Raw genomic sequence first — 19,841 nt, 5'->3', positions numbered from 1 at the left:
ATACTATGGGCAATTTAGCATGGCCAGTTCTCCTAACCTGCACATCTTTGGACTGTGGGAGGGAACCGGAGCATCCAGAGGAAACCCACGCAGACAGAGGGAGAATGTGCAAACTCCACACAGACAGTTGCCCGAGGTGGGAATTGAACCCGGGTCCCTGGTGTTGTGAGGCAGCAGTGCTAACCACTGAGCCATCATGCCGCCCCTTAAAAATGATGTCTTAATGAGGAAATGGAGACCGATGAGATATTCAGACAGATGAGAAAAGGGCAGAAGTTCATCAAATCGTATTGTCTGTGGGGTATGGGAAGGAGCTGTTGCGAGTGGCACATGAGCTATGACTTGGAGGTCATTTCGGATTGAGAAAAACTCAAGCTAAAATACAAAAACATTTTACTGGCCTGGACTGCACAAGGATGTAGTTGAATTTTGCCAGACGTGTCATACATGTCAGGTAATTGGAAAACCATAGGCAGTCATAAAACCCCCACCTTTAATACCTATTCCTACATTTGAGGAACCTTTTACAAGAGTTTTCATTGACAGCGTAGTTCCCCTACCTCAAAGAAAAAGTGGGAATCTGTACTTGTTAACAATAATGGATGTGTCAACGAGATTTCCAGAGACTGTCCCATTATGTAATATCACAGCTAAAAGCATTGTAGAACAATTATTCAAATTTTTCACTAGATATGGACTACCAATAGAGATACAATCAGATCAAGGGTCAAACCTCACATCAAAATTATTCAAGGAAGTTATAGACTGCTTAGGAATAAAACAATTCAAATCTACTGTGTATCATCCTGAATTGCAGGGAGCGCTGGGAAGGTGGCATCAGACATTAAAGACCATGCTGAGGGCTTATGTCAGGACTATTCAAATGATTGGGATAAGGGAATTCCATTTGTGATTTTTGCAATCAGAGATGTACCAAATTAATTGACCAAATTCAGTCCATTTCAATTCGTTTTGGGGCATGAAACAAGAGGTCCGTTAAAAATAATTGAAGAGAAATTGGTAAGTCAGAACTCAGAGACTACATATTTGGACTCTGTCAAATTTTAGGGAACAATTAAATAGAGCTGGTGAGTTGCCTAGATAACACTTAAAAGTATCGCAGCATAAAATGAAACAGGAAGCAGACAAAAAATCAAAAATTCGCAACTTTGGTCTCGGCTACTTTTCTGAACTGTTTTGAGAGGGCTAGCCTAGTCTGTAACATGTTGCAAATGGATGACCATTTATCAGCTAATTCTGATTTATCAATGACCCGAAACATTTAACCCCATCTTTCAATTTTTCCACAGGCGCTGCCTGACTACCTGAGCGTTTCCAGAAATTTTGTTATATGTCTTGACTGAATTGTCTGTTCTAGGTGGCACTGCATAAGAGTTTTAATTGTTTTCATTTGAAAACTGACCATTGTAAAACTTAATAGGCTGATCTTATTGGGATTTTAATAATTGGGTGGGGTATGAAGAGGTTTGTGGCAGAATCGAGTGAAAAGTCTAGTGAGGCGTATGTTGATTTGGGAGCATCTTTTATTCTTTAACAAAGTGCTAAGACCAGGAGAATTATGACTTGATAAACTTCTTGATAAACTCAGCTCTTTAACATTCAGCTTCCTGTTGTACAAACTAGACATTGAGAAATCGTAGCATGTTGACAGGTACTGTTCTAATTTACTTCAGCTCGTTACTTGCGCCATGTTGGGTAGCACATCCCAACATCTCTGACCAGGCTCCATGGCCACCAACCACATGCACCCAAATCCAGAGACATTGGCATCTGATGTGTGCCAGCCTCTTAATGATTCACTTACCGGATGCTGCTACACTGGCAGCTGTAAATGCAAGCTACTGCAAGGACACTACACTCAGGGACACACCCTCAGTTTGTGGACCAGACAAGGCTGCTTCTCTGGTTTCTTTGCTCACTGTCATAGTGTTCGGAGTCTATCTGCCTTGCCTTTATACATTTTGCCCCCTCGGCAAGAGAGATAAAGCTGATATTACTTCTGTCTTGCCATGCCATTTAGTAAAGATCCAAAGACTAAGCTTGTCATAGTCTTCCGCAAGTCTAGAGTCAAACCAAGAGTGATAGTCTTTGCTGCTGGAGTCCCAGCACAGTAAGACATGGTCAGTCAACAGTTCAAGGCAGTCAAAGTTAGGATTGTCTCCTTTAAGGAGTGAGGAGCCAAATGTAGGGCAACTTTGACTGTTACTTCTCAATTGGTGCTGCTACCCTGTTGGAAGAAAGGCAATTACAGTGGAAGATGAAGGTGGATGACATAAATGTTACTTCTGGTGCAGGTGGGGAGGTGTCTTGCGTAAGTGAGTAGACATCATAGAGGGCATGCAGGGTTTAGGTGCGTGAGCAAGTGGGGAAGCTTTTACAATAATAGAGTGGTAGAGCATGAGACTTGGAGGTGGGGGGTGTAGGGGGAAGTTAAATTCAGTAGCAGAGATGGTTGCTGTGAGGGAAGGGAAGGAAGATGGTGAAAGTTCTGTTGGTGGAGTGGAAAAGAAAATTGCTGGACATTTCCGCTAACAACTGTGACTGTACTAACCTGGGTGGTATAATGTGGTGTCGTTGTTGGTGCTGGGGAAAGAGGAAGTCCCACATTTGCAACGTCTCATTCAACAGGATCTCAGGCCCCGCCTGCATTTTAGTGTGACAGTTACCGCTGTCTACCACGTACAGGATAAATGTCAGGAACCATGCATAACAGCTTTTTACTGACAGCACTCGTCTGATTGCGCAACAGTATTTTAAAGATGACTGGTAACCAATGCATCCACGCCAATTCTGAGCCATCCCAGCAATGGTAGTGTCTCCAGGAAATGGTATGTGATAAGATAGAAATCAAATCAGACATGAGGGACACGGTAGGGGCAGGTTAACAAGTAAATGGGACACATTTGTTAAGATGCAGCAAGTAAGCTTTCAGGGCTTCATGGCAAGAATCTCTTTGAAATTCAATTCAACTCTCACTTAGCCAAAAAAAAGTAAGATTCCACTAATGTTTTGTGAATAAATTCAGGTAATAATATTAGAAAGAAGTATTTGTCTAACAAAGGAAAGTGCTGATGCTGCTACTTGATTTTTTTTTTTGAGAATTCCAATTGCTTTGCTTTACTTTTTCCTCCATGAAAAGGCTCCAAGAACAAGCTGCAGAAACGGTTGAAGCCTTGCGCTCTGCGGGTATGAGCGTGTGGGTGCTCACAGGAGACAAGATGGAAACAGCAATGGCCACGTGTTATGCCTGCAGGCTTTTCCATACTAACATGAAGCTTTTAGAACTGACAACAAAAAACATTCAGGAGTTCAAAGCAAGAAATGAGGCAAAAGTGCATGAGCTACTGCTGGAACTACACAAAGTGGTTGTCCAAGATAAAAAATATTCTTCCGTCAGTCAATTAAGGTATGTTCTTGAAAATTTAGAATCTGTTCACCCCTTCAAGACTGTTCTGCTATTGTACCGAAAGGTGTGTGATTTATGTAATTATGTTTTTTATAAAAGATTAGATTTCAGAGTTGTGGCAATTATTTTTTGTGTGAAGTAGTTTAACTAAGCCGAATGGAAGTTTGTTTATATTGTGGTGTTTTATGGCAGTAGGGGTGGCTCGGTGGTTAGCACTGCTACCTCGCAGCTCCAGGGTACCTGGTTCAATTCCAGCCTCGGGCGACAGTCTGTGTGGTGTTTGCACATTATCCCTGTGTCTGCTTGGGTTTCCTCTGAGTGCTCCAGTTTCCTCCACAGTCCAAAGATGTGCAGGTTAGGTGAATTGGCCATGCTAAATTACCTGTAGTGTTTGGGGATGTGTAGGTTAGGCGCATTAGTCAGGAGTAATAGAGCAGGGGAATGGGTCTGGGTGGGTTACTCTTCAAAGGGTTGGTGTGGTCTTGTTTGGCCGAATGGCTTGTTTCCACATTGTAGGGATTCTATAAGTAAAAGTATATTAAATTATGCCATTCGTTCAGTAAAAACTAGGATGGGTGAGTATTTTCTAAATTTCGTTAAACACTTAGGTTTCCTTAGAACTGAATTCATAACTGAAGTCAGGTGTAAAATTTAGTTTTCCTAGGAAAATTAGTTTGTTCAGAGGACAGTAAAGGGAATAAATTACCTCATGTAAGGGTTTTCATTTGTGTAAACTACCCCATTTCATTCAAAATGGGCATAGATTTGAACAACCATAGATTTAATTTGTGAGAGTAAAAGCAAAAGGCTTCACAACTCTTGGGACCAGAACTGGAAAGAAGCAACACATAGGAACATTTCTCTGAATTTTGATCATCTGTAAAGTGGTGATTTCGAGGAGTAGATGGGATCTTGTTTTGTCAGATATTTTGAAATCTTTCAAACTGCACTATATTTCATTTGGTTGTTTATATTATTTCTGTTCTGTGACAAATTTCTTGTTTTATTGTTGAAACCAGCTCTGCAGTCTTGTTTGTTTACCAAAAAAAAACAAGTTAAATTGGAAAAAAACATGTTCTGTCAAGTCAGTAGTAACATCCATTGGGATCATAACACATTCACCGTGGGGCGGCACGGTGGCTCAGTGGTTAGCACTGCTGCCTCACAGCACCAGTGTCCTAGATTCGATTCCAGCCTCTGGCGACTGTCTGTGTGGAGTTTGCACGTTCTCCCTATGTCTGCGTGGGTTTCCTCAGGATACTCCAGTTTCATCCCACAGTCCAAAGATGTGCAGGTCAGGTGAATTGGCCATGCTAAATTGCCCATAGTGTTAGGTGCATTAGTCACAGGGAAATGGGTCTGGATGGGTTACTCTTTGGAGGGTTGGTGTGGACTTGTTGGGCTGAAGGGCCTGTTTCCACACTTAGGGGAATCTAATCTATGTCCAAACTTCATCTGTCCTTCTGTCTTTATGTCCCTTAGAAAATCTCCATGAGCAAAAATATATGCAGCCTAGTTGAAAATTATGAATTTGAACCTACTGCTATCGTGGGAAGAGTTCTAGACTTCTGCCACTGCTGTGTAAAGAAACATTTTAAACCAATCAATGCCCTGGTTCTGATTTTAAGATGATGTCCCCTAATGAGTTCAAAAAGTTTCTCTTATCTACTCTGTTAATTCTTTTCAAGATTTCAATCGGTTGCCTTCTACACTCTAACAAATATAAGTCTAGTTGATGTCATTGTTTTATATTTTACCTCTGAGAAGTTGGTAATATTTTGATGGAACTGTGCAGCACTTCTTCCAAAGTCAGTATAACCTTTCTAACAGAACTGCATAAGTTCGTCCAAACATGGTCCAACTAACTGACCAATATGGTTTCCTGATCTGTGTATGTGGACCTCCAAATTAATGGACTTCCATTTCTTTCTTGTTTTGTTTATTGAATAAATGGTAAATATTCTTACCTGCTTCCAAAATTAAATGACATTTTAAGTAATTAAGTTGAAATCAATCTGCTAATGTTTTGTCCCTATCAACCTACCAATGTCTGTAATTTTATGTTCCTGTCTACGTTATTGCTATATTGCCAGTGTTCATATCATTGGCAAATTTGGACATATGGCTCACTATTCTATTATCAAAATTTATTAAGAAATATAGTGAGTACTTGAAGCTCCAGCAGGGGCCTTTGTGGAGAACAGGTGCTCACTTATTCCCAATTGGTATATATGCACATTACTCCATTTCCATGTTGTCTTCTACCTAACAAGGTAAAGAATTGACCTTCAATTCCTTTAATTTGAGCTAGTATTGCAATGCCTTAATTAGAATCTTAATGTCACCTTGAAATCCAAATAAACTCTATCAATAAATATTCTCCTGCCTATTGCGTTAGCTCTAAAAAAAAAAGTCTTCTGCATAACCTACATCGACTGTTCTGAGTAAGTGTGGCTCAGTTGGCAACCCTTGCTTCTAAACTAGAAGATTGTGGGACCAGGTCCCACTCCCGAGACTGGAGCTTAAAAATCCAGATTGATTGTCTGAGTGTACTTTGTTTTATAATGTTTTTTCATACTAATTTTGTTTTGTTTTAGGTCTTTATTCAATAATAGTTTCTCTAGAATATCAAATATATTGTTCTGTACTATGAAGGTGAACAAAATTATTATGAAACAAGTCTGCCACTATTTGATTTTAATTTATAGTACTTCCTTTATCGGTTTTTTAAAGGATCAGTGTTACCCTTATCTGGTTGTTCATCTCAGCTGTAATACCGTCTTGAGAGTTTTGATACCGATTCCAAGTTTTACTTTGCAATCCAGTCGATCATTTTGTTGTCCTTTGCTTTTGTGACACACCTCTTTGGCCCTCTGTGTTTTGTAAACTGTATCTTCTTTTTGACAACCATAACACTTTATCCTTATGGTTGCATGTGCAGTTTTACATAGAGAAACAGAGCAAGTGTAGGCCATTTGGCCCTTTGAACACGTTCCACAGGCTCACCACTCTGGGTCAAGAAATTTCTTCTCGTCTCAGTTCTAACTGATTTACCTCATGTCCCTCGACTGTGATCACTGGTTCTGGACTCACCACCATCAGGAATCTTTCTTTTTCCTATCCAGTCTAGTCCTATTAGAATTTTATAGGTTCTATTAGATTTCCCCTCATTTATCTGAACTCCAGACAATATACTCCTAATCAATTCAACATCTCCTCATGTGGCAGACCCACTTTCCCAGGAATCAGCCTGGCAAACCTTCGCTCAAAGTTGGTCAGGCACTATCTCGGGAGATTCCTGAAGAAGGGCTTATGCCCGAAACGTCGATTCTCCTGTTCCCTGGATGCTGCCTGACCTGCTGCGCTTTTCCAGCAACACACTTTCAGCTCTGATCTCCAGCATCTGCAGACCTCAATTTCTCTTCAGGCACTATCTCCCCTTAGCAAAGTCATGCTGACTGCTCTTTATTAAATCCTGCCTCTCCAAGTGCAGATTAATTCTCTCTCTCAGAATTGCATGCAATTGTTTCTCCACCACTGAGATTAGACTGACTGGCCTATGATTCCTGCTTTCTCCCTTGTTCCCTTCTTGAATAGCAGTACCATATTGGCTGTCCTTCAGTCCTCTAGCACCTCTTCTATGGCCAGACAAAGTTAAAAATCACACAACGCCAGGTTATAGTCCAACAGGTTTAATTGGAAGCACACTAGCTTCCAATTAAACCTGTTGGACTATAACCTGGTGTTGTGTGATTTTTAACTTTGTACACCCCAGTCCAACACTGACATCTCCAAATTATGGCCAGACAGAAATTGAAAATTGTCACCAAAGCCCTTGCTATTTCTGCCCTTGTTTCACTCAACAGCTGAAGATATTTTAGTTACTTTTTAAAAACCACCCTTTTTCTCTTTATCCAATCTGGTGTACCCCTTGATATCTAGGGTTACTGGATTTGTTGGCCCTGCCCTTTGTCTTTGTTGAGCTCTCCCTAATTTCCTCCTTGAACGGATCCTGCTGCTCTGGCACAGATTTATGTAAAAGTATCTATTCCCGATCCACTTTGGCCAAATTATAACTGATTACATTAAAATTGGTCCCCCTCACCCACCCCAAGCTTAGGACATTGATTTCCAGCCCATCTTTGTCCTTGTCCATAACAATCTTGAATCTGGTGTAGTTACGATTACTGTCTGCAAAATGCTCCCCCATTGATACTTTAACTACTTGCCTGACTTCCTTACCTAAAATTCTGTGTGTTGGCCTAAAAAAAATTCTAAGAATTTAGCTCTCCTGAACCTTTCACACTTTGGCTATCCCAGTTAATGAGCAGAAGTAGAAATCCCCCATTATCACAACATTATTACTTTTGACATTTCTGAAATTGCCTAGGTATATGCTCTTGTAATTTGTTTTATTTGTTCACAGGATGTGGGCATTGCTGGCTAGTCCGGCATTTATTGTCCATTCCTAATTGTCCAGATGGCAGTAAAGGGCGAATCGCACTGCTGTGTGTCTTTATTTATTCATTTACAGAATATGGGTGTCACTGGCCAGGCCAGCATTTGGTATCCATCCCTAATTGCCCAAAGGATAGTTAAGTATCAGTCACGTTGCTATGGGTCTGAAGTCACATGTAGGCCAGGCCAGGCAAGGACAGCAGTGTCCTTTCCTAAAGGACATTAGTGAGCCAACAATTAGTTTTTTTTTGAGAATCAACAATGGTTTCATGATGCTAATTAGACTTGTAATTCCAGATGTTTATTGAATTCAAATTCCGCCATCTGCCATGGCAGGATTCAAACCCAGGTCCCCAGAATGTTACCAGGATCTTTGGATTAATGGTATAGAGATAATGTCACCAGGCCACAGCCTCCACCTGTTCTTTTCCTTCTATTTCTGTCAAGACTGTTACGAGGCATGCAGTACGTGCCAGCAATGGGATTGCTCCTGTTTGGCTATGAGGTTCTACCCATGTGCCTTAATTTGAAGAGCCTTCTCAGATGTCATCTTTGCTCACTGCTGTAATAGATTCCTTTATCAATATTCAATCACCCCATCTCTTTTACCTCCTCCCTGTCTTGCCTGAAGACATTGTATCCTAGAATATTGAGCTGCCAATCCTGTCGCCCTCTCAACCATACCTCAATCACAGCAACGATATCACACTGCCATGTTTGAATGTGTGCCCTCAGTCACCTGCCTTGTTTGTTAACTCTTTGCAGTAATATAAATACAGGTACCATCCAACCTTGCCAAACTCCCTTGTGCCTGAAATGGCCTTTAATTAGTATGCCCTCTTGACTCACTTGCTGGCATTTTCAAACATGGCCATTCATCTTGCCCCTACTGAACATTCTGTCTGGATCCCACATTCCTGTCAAATAAGTTTAAACCCTGTCCACCAGCACCAACAAACCTCGCTGTGAGGATGCCGGCCCCATTCCGGTTCATGTGCAGCTCGCCTGCCCCAGATCCCCCATTGGGATTGTGTTTGAGGGTAGTGTCCTAGAAATCTATGATCATGTTGACTCACTTCCTGTATACGTGGTCATGAGGGCCAGGTGAAGCTTCCAAAATTGGCCATATCGCACAGACAGAACATACCACAGTTGTGAGCTCTGATGCCATGGTTTCCCTTAAGCCCTTTAGTGACTTGCTTTTAAAAAAATATTTGTATAAGAATACAATGAACTTCCCTTATGTTAACTTTGCTTACTGTGTTACTTTATTGTATTTGCATTGACTTTCAGTTATTTCTGTTGTTTTTCAGTTAACCCCTTCTTCCCGAAAAAACACTTTTTTTTTAAATCACAGATCAATCAACCCACCACTTTCCTTTGATGTGCCTGTTTAACGTTTTCCTTCCTATTCCCATACCTCCACCTCGGCCAAAACAGCAGACACTTGAACCTACAGCTGTGAAGTTATCCCTCCCCTGGGGCCTCAATATATCCTCTTGCTGACTGTCTTCTCTTCATTCAGTTGAAACTGAAGTACCAAAGTGGTTGTCCTCGCATTTATCCACATTATACTGCATCTTCAATCATTTGCCCACTCGCTCAGCCTGTCCAAATTATATTGAAGAATCTCTGCCTCCTCCTCACAGCTCACTCGCCCACCCAGCATTGTCACCATCTGAAAATCTGGCGACATACATTCATTCAGTTCCCTCATTCAGTCATTAACATATGTTGCGAGGGGTCCAAGCCCTTCTCCCTGCGGTATCCCACGAGTCACTATCTGCCTTTAGGAAAAATTCCTGATTATTCCTACCATTTTTATTTGCTCTGTCAAACCTATCTCAATGCACTATCCCTATCCAACATGCTTTAATTTTACACGTTAATCTCTTATGTTGAACTTCTGTCAAAAGCCTTCTGAAAATCCAAATAGACTATACCCATTCACTCCCCAAATCAGCATTACTTGTTAAATGCATGAAGAATTCCAGTAGATTTGTCAGGCAAGATTTCCCTTTCATAAATTCCTGCTGACTCTGTCCAATCCTGCCACTGTTTACCAAGTGCTCTGCTATAAATCGTTGATAATAGACTCTAGGATTTGCCCTTCTACTGCCATTAGGTTGACTGGTTTATAATTCATGGTTTTTCTCTTCACCTTCTTCATTAAATAAAGGGTTTATGTTAGCTACTCTCCAATCTGTAGGAACTGTTCCAGAGTCTGTGATATCTTGGAAGGTGACCATCAATGTATCCATTATTTTTAAGACCATTTCCTTAAGCACTCTAGGATGTAGATTCAGACCTGGGGATTTATCAATCTTTGATCCCATTGATTTCCCCAACACCATTTGCTTATTAACACTGATTTCCTACAGTTTGTCCCTCTCACTAAATCCTGTGTTACCAAAGAATGATGCTGATCAGTTTGCTGTTGTCAGTCTCAATCTTGTCCCTTTATTTGAACCTTAACTGTTGTTCTTTCTGTTTTCACTGCATTTGATCAAATGATCAATTAGATAAGTGTTAGTGGCTGGTACATAATAAGTGCGTAACAAGCTGCCTTGACCTCCCATTGGGGGCATGTCTTTAGCCGCTTGGGCCCTAAACTCTGGAATTCCCTCTTTTATTTCTTGTTACCCCTCTCTTATTTTAACCCACTCCTTAAAATCTATATATCTTTGACCAAACGTTTGGTCATCTTCCCTGCCCCAAAGATGTAGGCAGCGATGAGTCAGCTGGGTAAAATATGGCGAGAACAGAGAATCTGATTCTTGATGTTGTGGAAGAGAAATCCAATTTGCCACTCAAGGTTCTAACAGCAAGATGAAAATCTTGCCTTTGGCAAGATGTCTCTCATGTATTAACATCTAATTATTACCAAATCTCAACTCATTTATATGCAGTTTGCTACTATTTCAGGCAGTGGGAAGAATGTAGATGGCAAAAGTTCCCAATCTGAAAGTCTGAGCAAGTACCTGGTGTTTGCAACTAGCTGGTTCCAGATGTCCATTTTGCCAGCATTCCCTAACACTTAAGGGACTCTCCGTGGGCAGTGACTGCCTATATTCTCCATCACAGAGGTTGGCATTAGCAGCATTGGCAAATCACCAGCGTCAGGAGGAGAAAGTGAGTACTGTAGATTTGGCGATTAGAGTCACAAAATGTGGTCCTGGAAAAGCACAGTTGGTCACGCAGCATCTGAGGAGCAGGAGAGTCAACATTTCGAGCAAAAGCTGTACATCATGAAAAGAGCTGATGCCCAAAACGTCGATTGTCCTGCTTCTCGGATGCTGCCTGACCAACTGTGCTTTTCCAGCACCGCGCTTTTTGACTCAAATCAACAGCCTCACCACAGTTTCAGGGAAAATTTGGGGCTCGATTCTAAAACAGTTCAGGATTTCAATACTGCACTTTGGAGCTTGCTAATAGTTTACATTGCAATGCTGCAGCTAGGTCACTTTGCTTGCATGAGCAGTCACTCACCTTGTGCATCGCAACATGGTGTATCTTGAGGTTTTTAAACTTTTGTAGTGCTCACTGCCTTTGCACCCATTTGGATACCCATTACATCTCTGCCTTGCCTTGTCTTTTAGCCTTGTCCTCCTGTCATGCTTGACAGCATTGTATAGCATTGTGCAAGGGGAGCTATGATCAGTCAGGGATTTGGTCATTAATTATGTGGTATTGTTGCACATTCCTCCTGACCTGAAACATCGCACTGACCTGGGTGATTATTTCAGATCAGTTTGACATAGAACACAGCTGGTGTTTAAATATAGCACACGTGATGGAAGGTCCGGGAACTGGTGAGCATTTTGCTGCTGCTGAGCACTAGCTAGTGTGAGAGCAGTACAATGGAGTGAGAGCAGCAGAGAACTGCATGAAACTCACTGAGAGAAACCTTCCATGAAACTCCTGAAAATTGGCACTGATCTAATCTTCTATAACAATCAGCCGCATCTCATTTTTTATGTTGTGGTTTGTCTGATGTATTTATGAAGGATGTTAGAATGTAATATAAATGCAAGTAGCTGTTTCCTAAAAAAAAAAATCGTGTATTTAAACGTAGAGAAATCCATATTTGAGCTATCGAATATCAATATTTGCAATGGTTATTCCAAATAGAATGCTGATAGTAATTGCTTTGTGCCTTTGGTTCTTAAAGCACACTGGCATCTAGTGACAGAGCATCTGTACTGCATCAAAGATTACACCAACCTGGTGTAAATGATCCTATTAAAATTGTGGTAGATTACATGACTTTTTAAAAAACATCTACATCTGTTTCTTTTGCAGAAGTTGGTCTACTACGCAGGAATTTGGTTTGATCATTGATGGTGCTGCTCTGTCACTAATAATGAAACCAACCCAAGATGGGAGCACAGGCAACTACAAAGACCTGCTGTTGCAAATATGTCAGAGATGTACTGCAATTTTATGTTGCCGAATGGCACCGTTACAAAAAGCACAGGTATACTCACTACCTTTTTACAAATATTAAATGTCTGTCTGTTCATGTTGAATCGATCCATCAGGCTTTATCTATATACATTCATCTTTCTGTATCTATCCCATATATTCAAGTATGTCAGTTTCTCTCAAATGTTTTTGCTTGAAAGCATAGCAAGGATTTGTTTTGAAATCTGTAACTTGTATACACACAAGAAGCTCTGTTATGAAGCAGCAATTCAAAATTGACTTTGGAATGTACTCAAGTATGTGCTGCAGAGTGGTGCTTTAAGCAACAGCCTTAGAGACAGGCAGGCTTGCACTTCGCTTGTCAGTATACTGTAGTCTAGAACAATTCTGTAAGTGATTGCTAGTCTCCCTCACAGGCTTCTCTTAATATTTAAATACCTCCTCCGATTCTTGACACAACTATTCCTAATAGGTTCTACCCTCTGGCCATCCTCTTGTTCCTTACATAAGAGTAGATTGCCTTGAGGTTTTCTTTAATCCTACCCACCATGGCTCCTTCATGCGAGGGAAGAGATTGCTGCGCCTTTGATGATATGTGTCCTAACTGTCCACTGGAGTAGTACCAGATGATTGAAGGGTGGCAAATGTTATTTTCTTGCTCAAGAAAGGGAATAGGATAACCCTGGGAATTACAGACCAGTCAGTCTTACATTGTTGGTGGTCAAATTAGTAGAGGATTCTGAGAAACAGGATTTATGATACTTGGAAAAGCAGTCTGATTCAAGACAGTCAGCATTGCTTTGAGAGTGACAGGTCATGCCTCACAAGCCTTATTGAATCCACCACAGTAGATATGGTGTATATGGATTTTAGCAAGGTGTTTGATAAGGTTTCCCATGGTCGGCTCATTCAGAAAGTAAGGCGACATGGGATACAGGGAAATCTGGCTGTCTGGATACAGAATTGGTTGGACCATTTGGCTGGCTCATAGAGGACAGAGGGTGGTAGTTGATGGAAAGTATTCAGCCCGGAGCTCAGTGACCAGTGGTGTTCTGCAGGGATCTGTTTTGAGACCTCTGCTCTTTGTGATTTTTATCAATGACAAATATGGATGAGGAAGTGGAAGGGTGGCTTGGTAAGTTTGCTGGTGACATGAAGGTTGGTGGAGTGGTGGATAGTGTGGAGGGCTGTTTTAGGTTGCAATGGGAGACATTGACAAGATGCAGAGCTGGGTTGAGAAGTGGCAGATGAAGTTCAACCTAGAAAAATATGAAGTGATTAATTTTGGAGTGTCGAATTTGAATGCAGATTACAGGGTTAAAGGCAGGATTCTTGGCAGTGCGGAGGAGCAGAGGGATCCTGGGGTTCACATTCATTGATCCCGCAAAGTTGCTGTCTGGGTTGATAGGATTATTAAGAAGGCATCTGGCATGTTGGCTTTCATTGGCAGGGGTATTGAGTTTAAGAACTGCAAGATTATGCTGCAGCTCTATAGAGTGCTAGTTAGAGCACACTTGGAATATTGTGTTCAGTCTGGTTTCCTTATTATAGGAAGGATGTGGAAGCTTTAGAGAGGGTGCGGAGGAGATTTACCGGGATGCTGCCTGGACTGGAGGGCATGTCTTATGACGAAAGGTTGAGGGAGCTAGGGCTTTTCTCAATGGAGCAAAGAAGAATGAGAGGTGACTTGATGGAGGTGTACAAGATGATGATAGGCATAGATAGAGTCGGTAGCCAGAGACTTTTTCCCCAGGACGAACATGTCTGTCCATCACAATGGGTCATAACTTAAGGTGATTGGAGGAAGGTTTTGGGGAGATGCCAGAGGTATATCCTTACACACGGAATGGTAGGTGTGTGGAATGTACTGCTGGCAGTGGTAGTAGCATCAGATACATTAGGGACATATAACTGACTTTTGATAGGCACATGGATGATAATAAAATGAAGGGTATGTAGGTTAGTTTGATCTTAGAGTAGGGTAAAAGCTCTGTAAGATATTGAGTGCTGAAGGGCCTGAGCTGCGCTGTCCTGTTTTGTGTTCTAAACCTCTGATTCACCTTAAGATGTCCAAAATTTCAACACTTAGGCTTCAAGGATAAAAACAGTTTAAGCACTTCTGAATCCAAGCCACAGAGTAAGGCATTGCTCATTAGTGGACCTGTTGTGAGCAACTCTACCTGTTGGCGCAGGGTTAGACACATAATGTTAATCAGTATTTCAGTTTTTTGGATGAATGATTCATTTTCAAATAGATTAGTAGTTAATGGATGCACCCCACCCTTAAAAAAACTTTAATATTGTGCATGCAGCATTTTCAAAAGTGGTTTAATAATGCCTTTAAGAAACCAAGTTCTTTTCTTTTTGATCCATTCATGGACGCTAGCATTTCTACAGAGGCCATGGGATGGATATTCCAGAAACAGTTGGCACAGTCTGAGAGTTAGGATCAGACGGTTCAAAAGAGGTGTTAGAAAGCACTTCTATACACAAAAGATGGTAGACAAATGGCAGTGGATGCAGAATTAGTTAATTTTAAATGAGGTAGATACATTTTTGTGAAGTAAAGGTATTAAGGGATATGGGTCAAAGCAGGTATATAGAGTTAGATCACAGATCAGTCATGATCTCTGAATATTGGATTAGGCTCAAGGGGCTGAATAGCCTCCTCCTGTTCCTGATAATCTGCAATAAATGCTGGCCCAGCCATTGACACACACACCTGCCCCCCAACAAAAAATAGGAGGGATACACTGAGCCAATGTATGTATTAAAAGAAGTCAGTTAAATCAAAATAATAATTGCGTGCAAGTCTACTTGGCCATTGATTGCTCTCTGCTTTTTGTTATCGATAATTGTAAGGAAAGATCATTGTTTTGCATTCTTAATTTTTTACACTAAATAGGGTATTAAATGGTGCTCAGTGAAGAGCTTTAATATCATTATTGTAAGTTTTACTGCAAATTTGCTGTTGACTACTGATTGAATAATTTCCATATTTAGCAACTTATCACTTAACTACCATACGGACAATATTAAATTTCTGCTAAAAGGATTCTGCCAACACGATAGAGACCATCTGTTCTGTTGTGGATGCTGTTTTTTGTTTTCACATTGCTAACCAAATCTTCTCTGCAGATCATTAACCCAATCAACCCTGAACCTCCGAATCGCTCTGCTCGCTTATTTCATTCTCTGAGCTCATCTTGCTTATGACACCACTTCTGGTTTCCCTGTTGTTCCAACAGTAACACAGGCAAAATTCTCTTTCCTTTGTTACTTTCCTTGCTACATAAGAATATAAATTATTTCATCTCAGTACTTCCTATCTACCTTGCTTTCAAAACTGCCATAATTGCCCTGCTGGAAATAAAAAGCACTGTCCATTGCAAATTATGATCACAGAGTGAACGTCTCTCTCTCTCATACTTCCTCAGCCTGAGCAACTCCATGGTTGGCCTTTTCTCACCACACCCTAACCTAAACTTTAAAAATAGGTTCTGTCTGTAGGATGTCACCCCTGTTGGTTGCAGCATGTTTGGAGTGCTTGCTCTTTCATTCATTCATAACTTTTGCAACACCTCCAATACTTAAACAGTGATAGCCAGAGTTCCCTAAGGATCCGTCCTTAGTACCCTGTTTTAACTCCAGTATATTTTCTTTTCTACGACACTGGATGTCTAACTATTGACAACCACCATGTTTATGATTGTCTGTTAAACCCTTTAGCTGGAACAATTATTATTCTTCTGCTTCAGTCCTTCGGGGGCAAGGAAGATTTGGCCCCACTGCAGTGGCCAAACTGTCCAATCCTGGAACTGCAGACACTGTGATAGATGATGTTTGATGTTTGATGAAGCGGGTGGGTGGGACCTGGATGGGACCCTCTGGATTCTGCAAGCTGTTTCTGCTGCACGTGGTTGGCCTTCACTTGCTCCACTGAGTGAGACTGAAAGTGATTGGTAACTTTGCTTCCCCTCCAGTTTGTGCATTCTAGGGCAAGCAAGTCGCCATGTCAATGCAGGAATGTTGTAGTATTTAGCGAGATTTTTAGGGAGTCCTTGTAGCATTTCCTCAGTCCTCCCAGTGATCGTTTACCATTGGAGAGCTCAGAGAAGAGCACTTGTTTAGAGACTCTTACATCAGACATTCAGACTATATGGCCGACCATCACAGCTGTTTGTGTGTAACCAGTATCTTCACTGGAGGGAACTTGGCCTGCAAGAGGATGCTCACATCAAAAACCTGTGCTTCCAGTGGATATGCAGGATTTTGTAAGATAGTGTTAGTGATAACTCCCCAGGGTTTTGAGATGTTCCTTATACATAGTCCATGTTTCTGATCCATACATGAGGGTGGGGACCACAGCTAGTCTGTATTTCATGAGCATTGTGCTGGGTTTGAGGTCTCCTACTTTGAACACTGTTCCTCAGGCATCAGAAGGCTGGTCTGGGCCATTAGTGTCAGTCTCTGCTCACCAAGATGAAGGTTTTATATGGGAAATGATCCACATTGTCCAGGGGCTCGCTGCAGATACTGATGGCCAGAGTCAGTGTAATTTAGCAAGTATAAAACCTTTTAAGTTTGCAGACGATACAAAGATAGGTAGAGGGACAGGTAGCATTAAGGAGGTGGGGAAGCTGTAGGAGGATTTGGACAGTTTAGGAGAGTGGGCAAAGAAGTGGCAGATGGAGTACAACGTGGGAAAGTGTGAGATCGTGCACTTTGGTGGAAGAATAGAGGCATGGACTATTTTCTAAATGGGGAGAAAATTCAAAAGTCTGAGGTGCAGAGACTTGGGTGTTCTTGTCCAAGATTCTCTCAAAGTACCCTTGCAGGTTGAATCAGTAGTTAGGAAAGCAAATGCAGTAATGGCATTAATTTTAAGAGGACTTGAATATAAAAGCACGGGATATACTTTTGAGGCTCAATAAGGCTCTGGTCAGACTAAGTTTGGAGTATTATGTGCAGCTTTGGGCCCCATATCTCAGGAAAGATGTAATGGCCTTGAAGCATGTTCAATGGAAGTTCATGAGAATGGTCCCAGGAATGAATAGTTTAACATATAAGGAACATTTGAGGACTCTGGGTTTATACTCAATGGAGTTTAGAAGGATGAGGGTGGATCTAATCAAAACTTAGAATACTGAATGGCCTGGACAGTGTAAATGTTGGGAGCATGTTTCCATTTGGTAGGAGAGACTAGGATCCAAGGGCATAGCCTTAAAGTAGAGAGAAGACCAGAGATAAGGAGAAACTTCTTCAGCCGGAGCGTGGTGAATCTATGGAATTCATTGCCACAGAAAGCTGTGGAGGCCAGGTCATTGAGAATATTTAAGACTGTGATAAGTAGGTTCTTGAATATGACAGGGATCAAGGGATATGGGGAGAAAATGGGCAAATGGGGTTGAGAAATGTATTGGCCATGAATGAACAGCAGAGCAGACTCGATGGGCTGAATGGCCAAATTTCTGCTCCTATGTTTTATCGTCTTTGTTTTCCGAATGTTAGTCTGAAACCCTCATAAGCCTCTGTGAACATGTCAAAGATGGTTTGTAGTTCAATCTCTGAGTATGGACAAATGCAGGTGTCATCTGCCTACTCCAATATGAAGGTAGAAGTTGGGAAGGTCTTGATTCTGCCCTGGAGGCTCAGAAGTTGAACAGTTTCCTGCTCGTCCTCTGGGTTAACTCCACTCTGTCAGGGAACGTCAGGGTGGAGTTCTGCGGCCAGAAAGATGCCGAAGAGCATTGATGTAATAACGCAACCCTGCTTGACCCCAGTTTGCATGTGTATTGGGTCTATGGTGGATTCGATGGTGAGGATCAGAGCTTGCATGTCATCTTGATGCAATCAAAGAATGGTAATGAATTTTGGATTTTTGTCGCTGTCAAAGGCTGAACTGGCCTGTCACAACATCAGCACTGTTACTTGTCCAGCCTTCACCTCTAGCACCATCCATTTCTCCCCCTAGTTCAGCCCTGTTATGCCTTTTTCCCTCTCAGACTCAACTTTAGTATCTTATTCACAGTAATTTCAGTTCACCAAAACTCAGCCTGTCTCCTATCCTAACCAAAACAAGTCTTACTAATAAGCGAGTCTTGACCTTGTTAACCATCGTAATCTTTTGTTCTCCCTGATATCTCCTATTTCTTGCACTATTGTAGTTCTTGTATTTAATGATCACCTTCTGTCTAACATTTTCCAGCCTTACAAAGTCTCATGCATTCTTCTCCTCTGTTTTCAGCCCCCATATGTCCTGTCCCTTTGCCCCAGCAGTGATTTCAGCCACCTGTGTCGAGAGTTAAAATTCCCCCTCTTAGCCCTTCTGGTTTTACAACTATTTTTTGGCCAACCATTGTTTCAACATCACTTTTCAAAAAACTTGTATCTCTGTGAAGTATTTTGCATATATTTCTATGCTCGAGATGATCCATAACTGAGCAAAGTAGTTTAAATTCTGAGAATTCTTTCAGGAAACACCATTCATTCACATGGAACACAGGAATAATATTGTTTCTCAGTTATGGTGCAAAGAGGGTGAGAACACATGGACAAGCTGTTTCACATCCTACTTAATTTCCATTAATAGGAAGGGAAGTCAGGTAGAGTGTAAAATGGACTGTCAGTTGGTTGCCATCTGTGTTTGTGTTCCTGCTGAAGACCACATTCCTCCTTTAATTTGACAAACCTATTAACCATCATGGTTTCTGGCACCACAGTTTGTACCATTCCACATATGTGAAATCTGTATCTTTCAACTCCCAACTACAAAACTTGTATTTGACACCAATTGATACCAGAAATGTAATCTGCTCTTTATATTATTTTCCCTCATTAGATTGTAAAAATGGTGAAGAACACAAAGGAGCATCCTATCACGTTGGCAATCGGTGATGGTGCAAATGACGTCAGCATGGTTCTAGAGGCACATGTTGGGATTGGTAAGAAATGTTTATTTTGTAGTTGGAGCAGTGCCATCATTAGTTAGTAGTCCTATTCATATATAATTTGCATTTCACTTTGCATTTCTATCAAGACTAACATGAACTTCAGCCATAATCACGAAGGGTAGAGCAGGTCAAGAGGCCAACTCCATATTTCTAATGCTGTTGTATGGAGTTCTGAACATTTGCACTCCCATAGCTTGAACGCTGTGTACAGCTTGGTCTCTTTATCTGAAGTATTTATCTCTTTGAAAGGGTACAATGGGGGTGTAGTGGTAATGTATTAGTAATACAGAATACCAGGCATTACTCTGAGATATGAGATTGAATCCTGCAGTTGCAAATGCTTAAATATGAATTTTGTAATAATTTTAATGAAGCTATTGATTATTGCTGAAACCAGTCTGGTTCACTAATATCCTTTAGGGAAGGAAATCTATCTTTATCTGGTCTACAGGTGACTTCAGGCCACTATCAATGTGGTTATCATTTAACTGCCCTCTGGGAAAGTATGGATGGTCAGTAAGATGTCATAAGGGATATTTGCCATTATTGGTCAAGGAATTGAAGACAAGAGTAAGGAG

General features: G+C 41.2%; 1 protein-coding gene across 4 annotated transcripts in view; it reads left to right on the top strand.

Annotated features, from left to right (window-relative positions):
- The window catches only part of LOC122557439 (phospholipid-transporting ATPase IG-like), a 164,945-nt gene that overhangs the window by 108,753 nt on the left and 36,351 nt on the right, over positions 1–19,841 (top strand). For all 4 annotated transcript variants that reach the window (XM_043705187.2, XM_043705184.2, XM_043705191.2 and 1 more), the window contains exons 19-21: positions 3,161–3,427; positions 12,188–12,362; positions 19,152–19,254. In XM_043705187.2, the coding sequence (XP_043561122.2) occupies positions 3,161–3,427; positions 12,188–12,362; positions 19,152–19,254 (545 nt within the window). The remainder of the gene's footprint in view (positions 1–3,160; positions 3,428–12,187; positions 12,363–19,151; positions 19,255–19,841) is intronic.

This window comes from Chiloscyllium plagiosum, unplaced genomic scaffold (genome assembly GCF_037043375.1).
Source record: "Chiloscyllium plagiosum isolate Xiang-an unplaced genomic scaffold, Cpla_swu_hap1 HiC_scaffold_11, whole genome shotgun sequence".
NCBI lineage: Eukaryota > Metazoa > Chordata > Chondrichthyes > Orectolobiformes > Hemiscylliidae > Chiloscyllium > Chiloscyllium plagiosum.
This window is presented reverse-complemented; position numbering and strand designations above follow the sequence as displayed.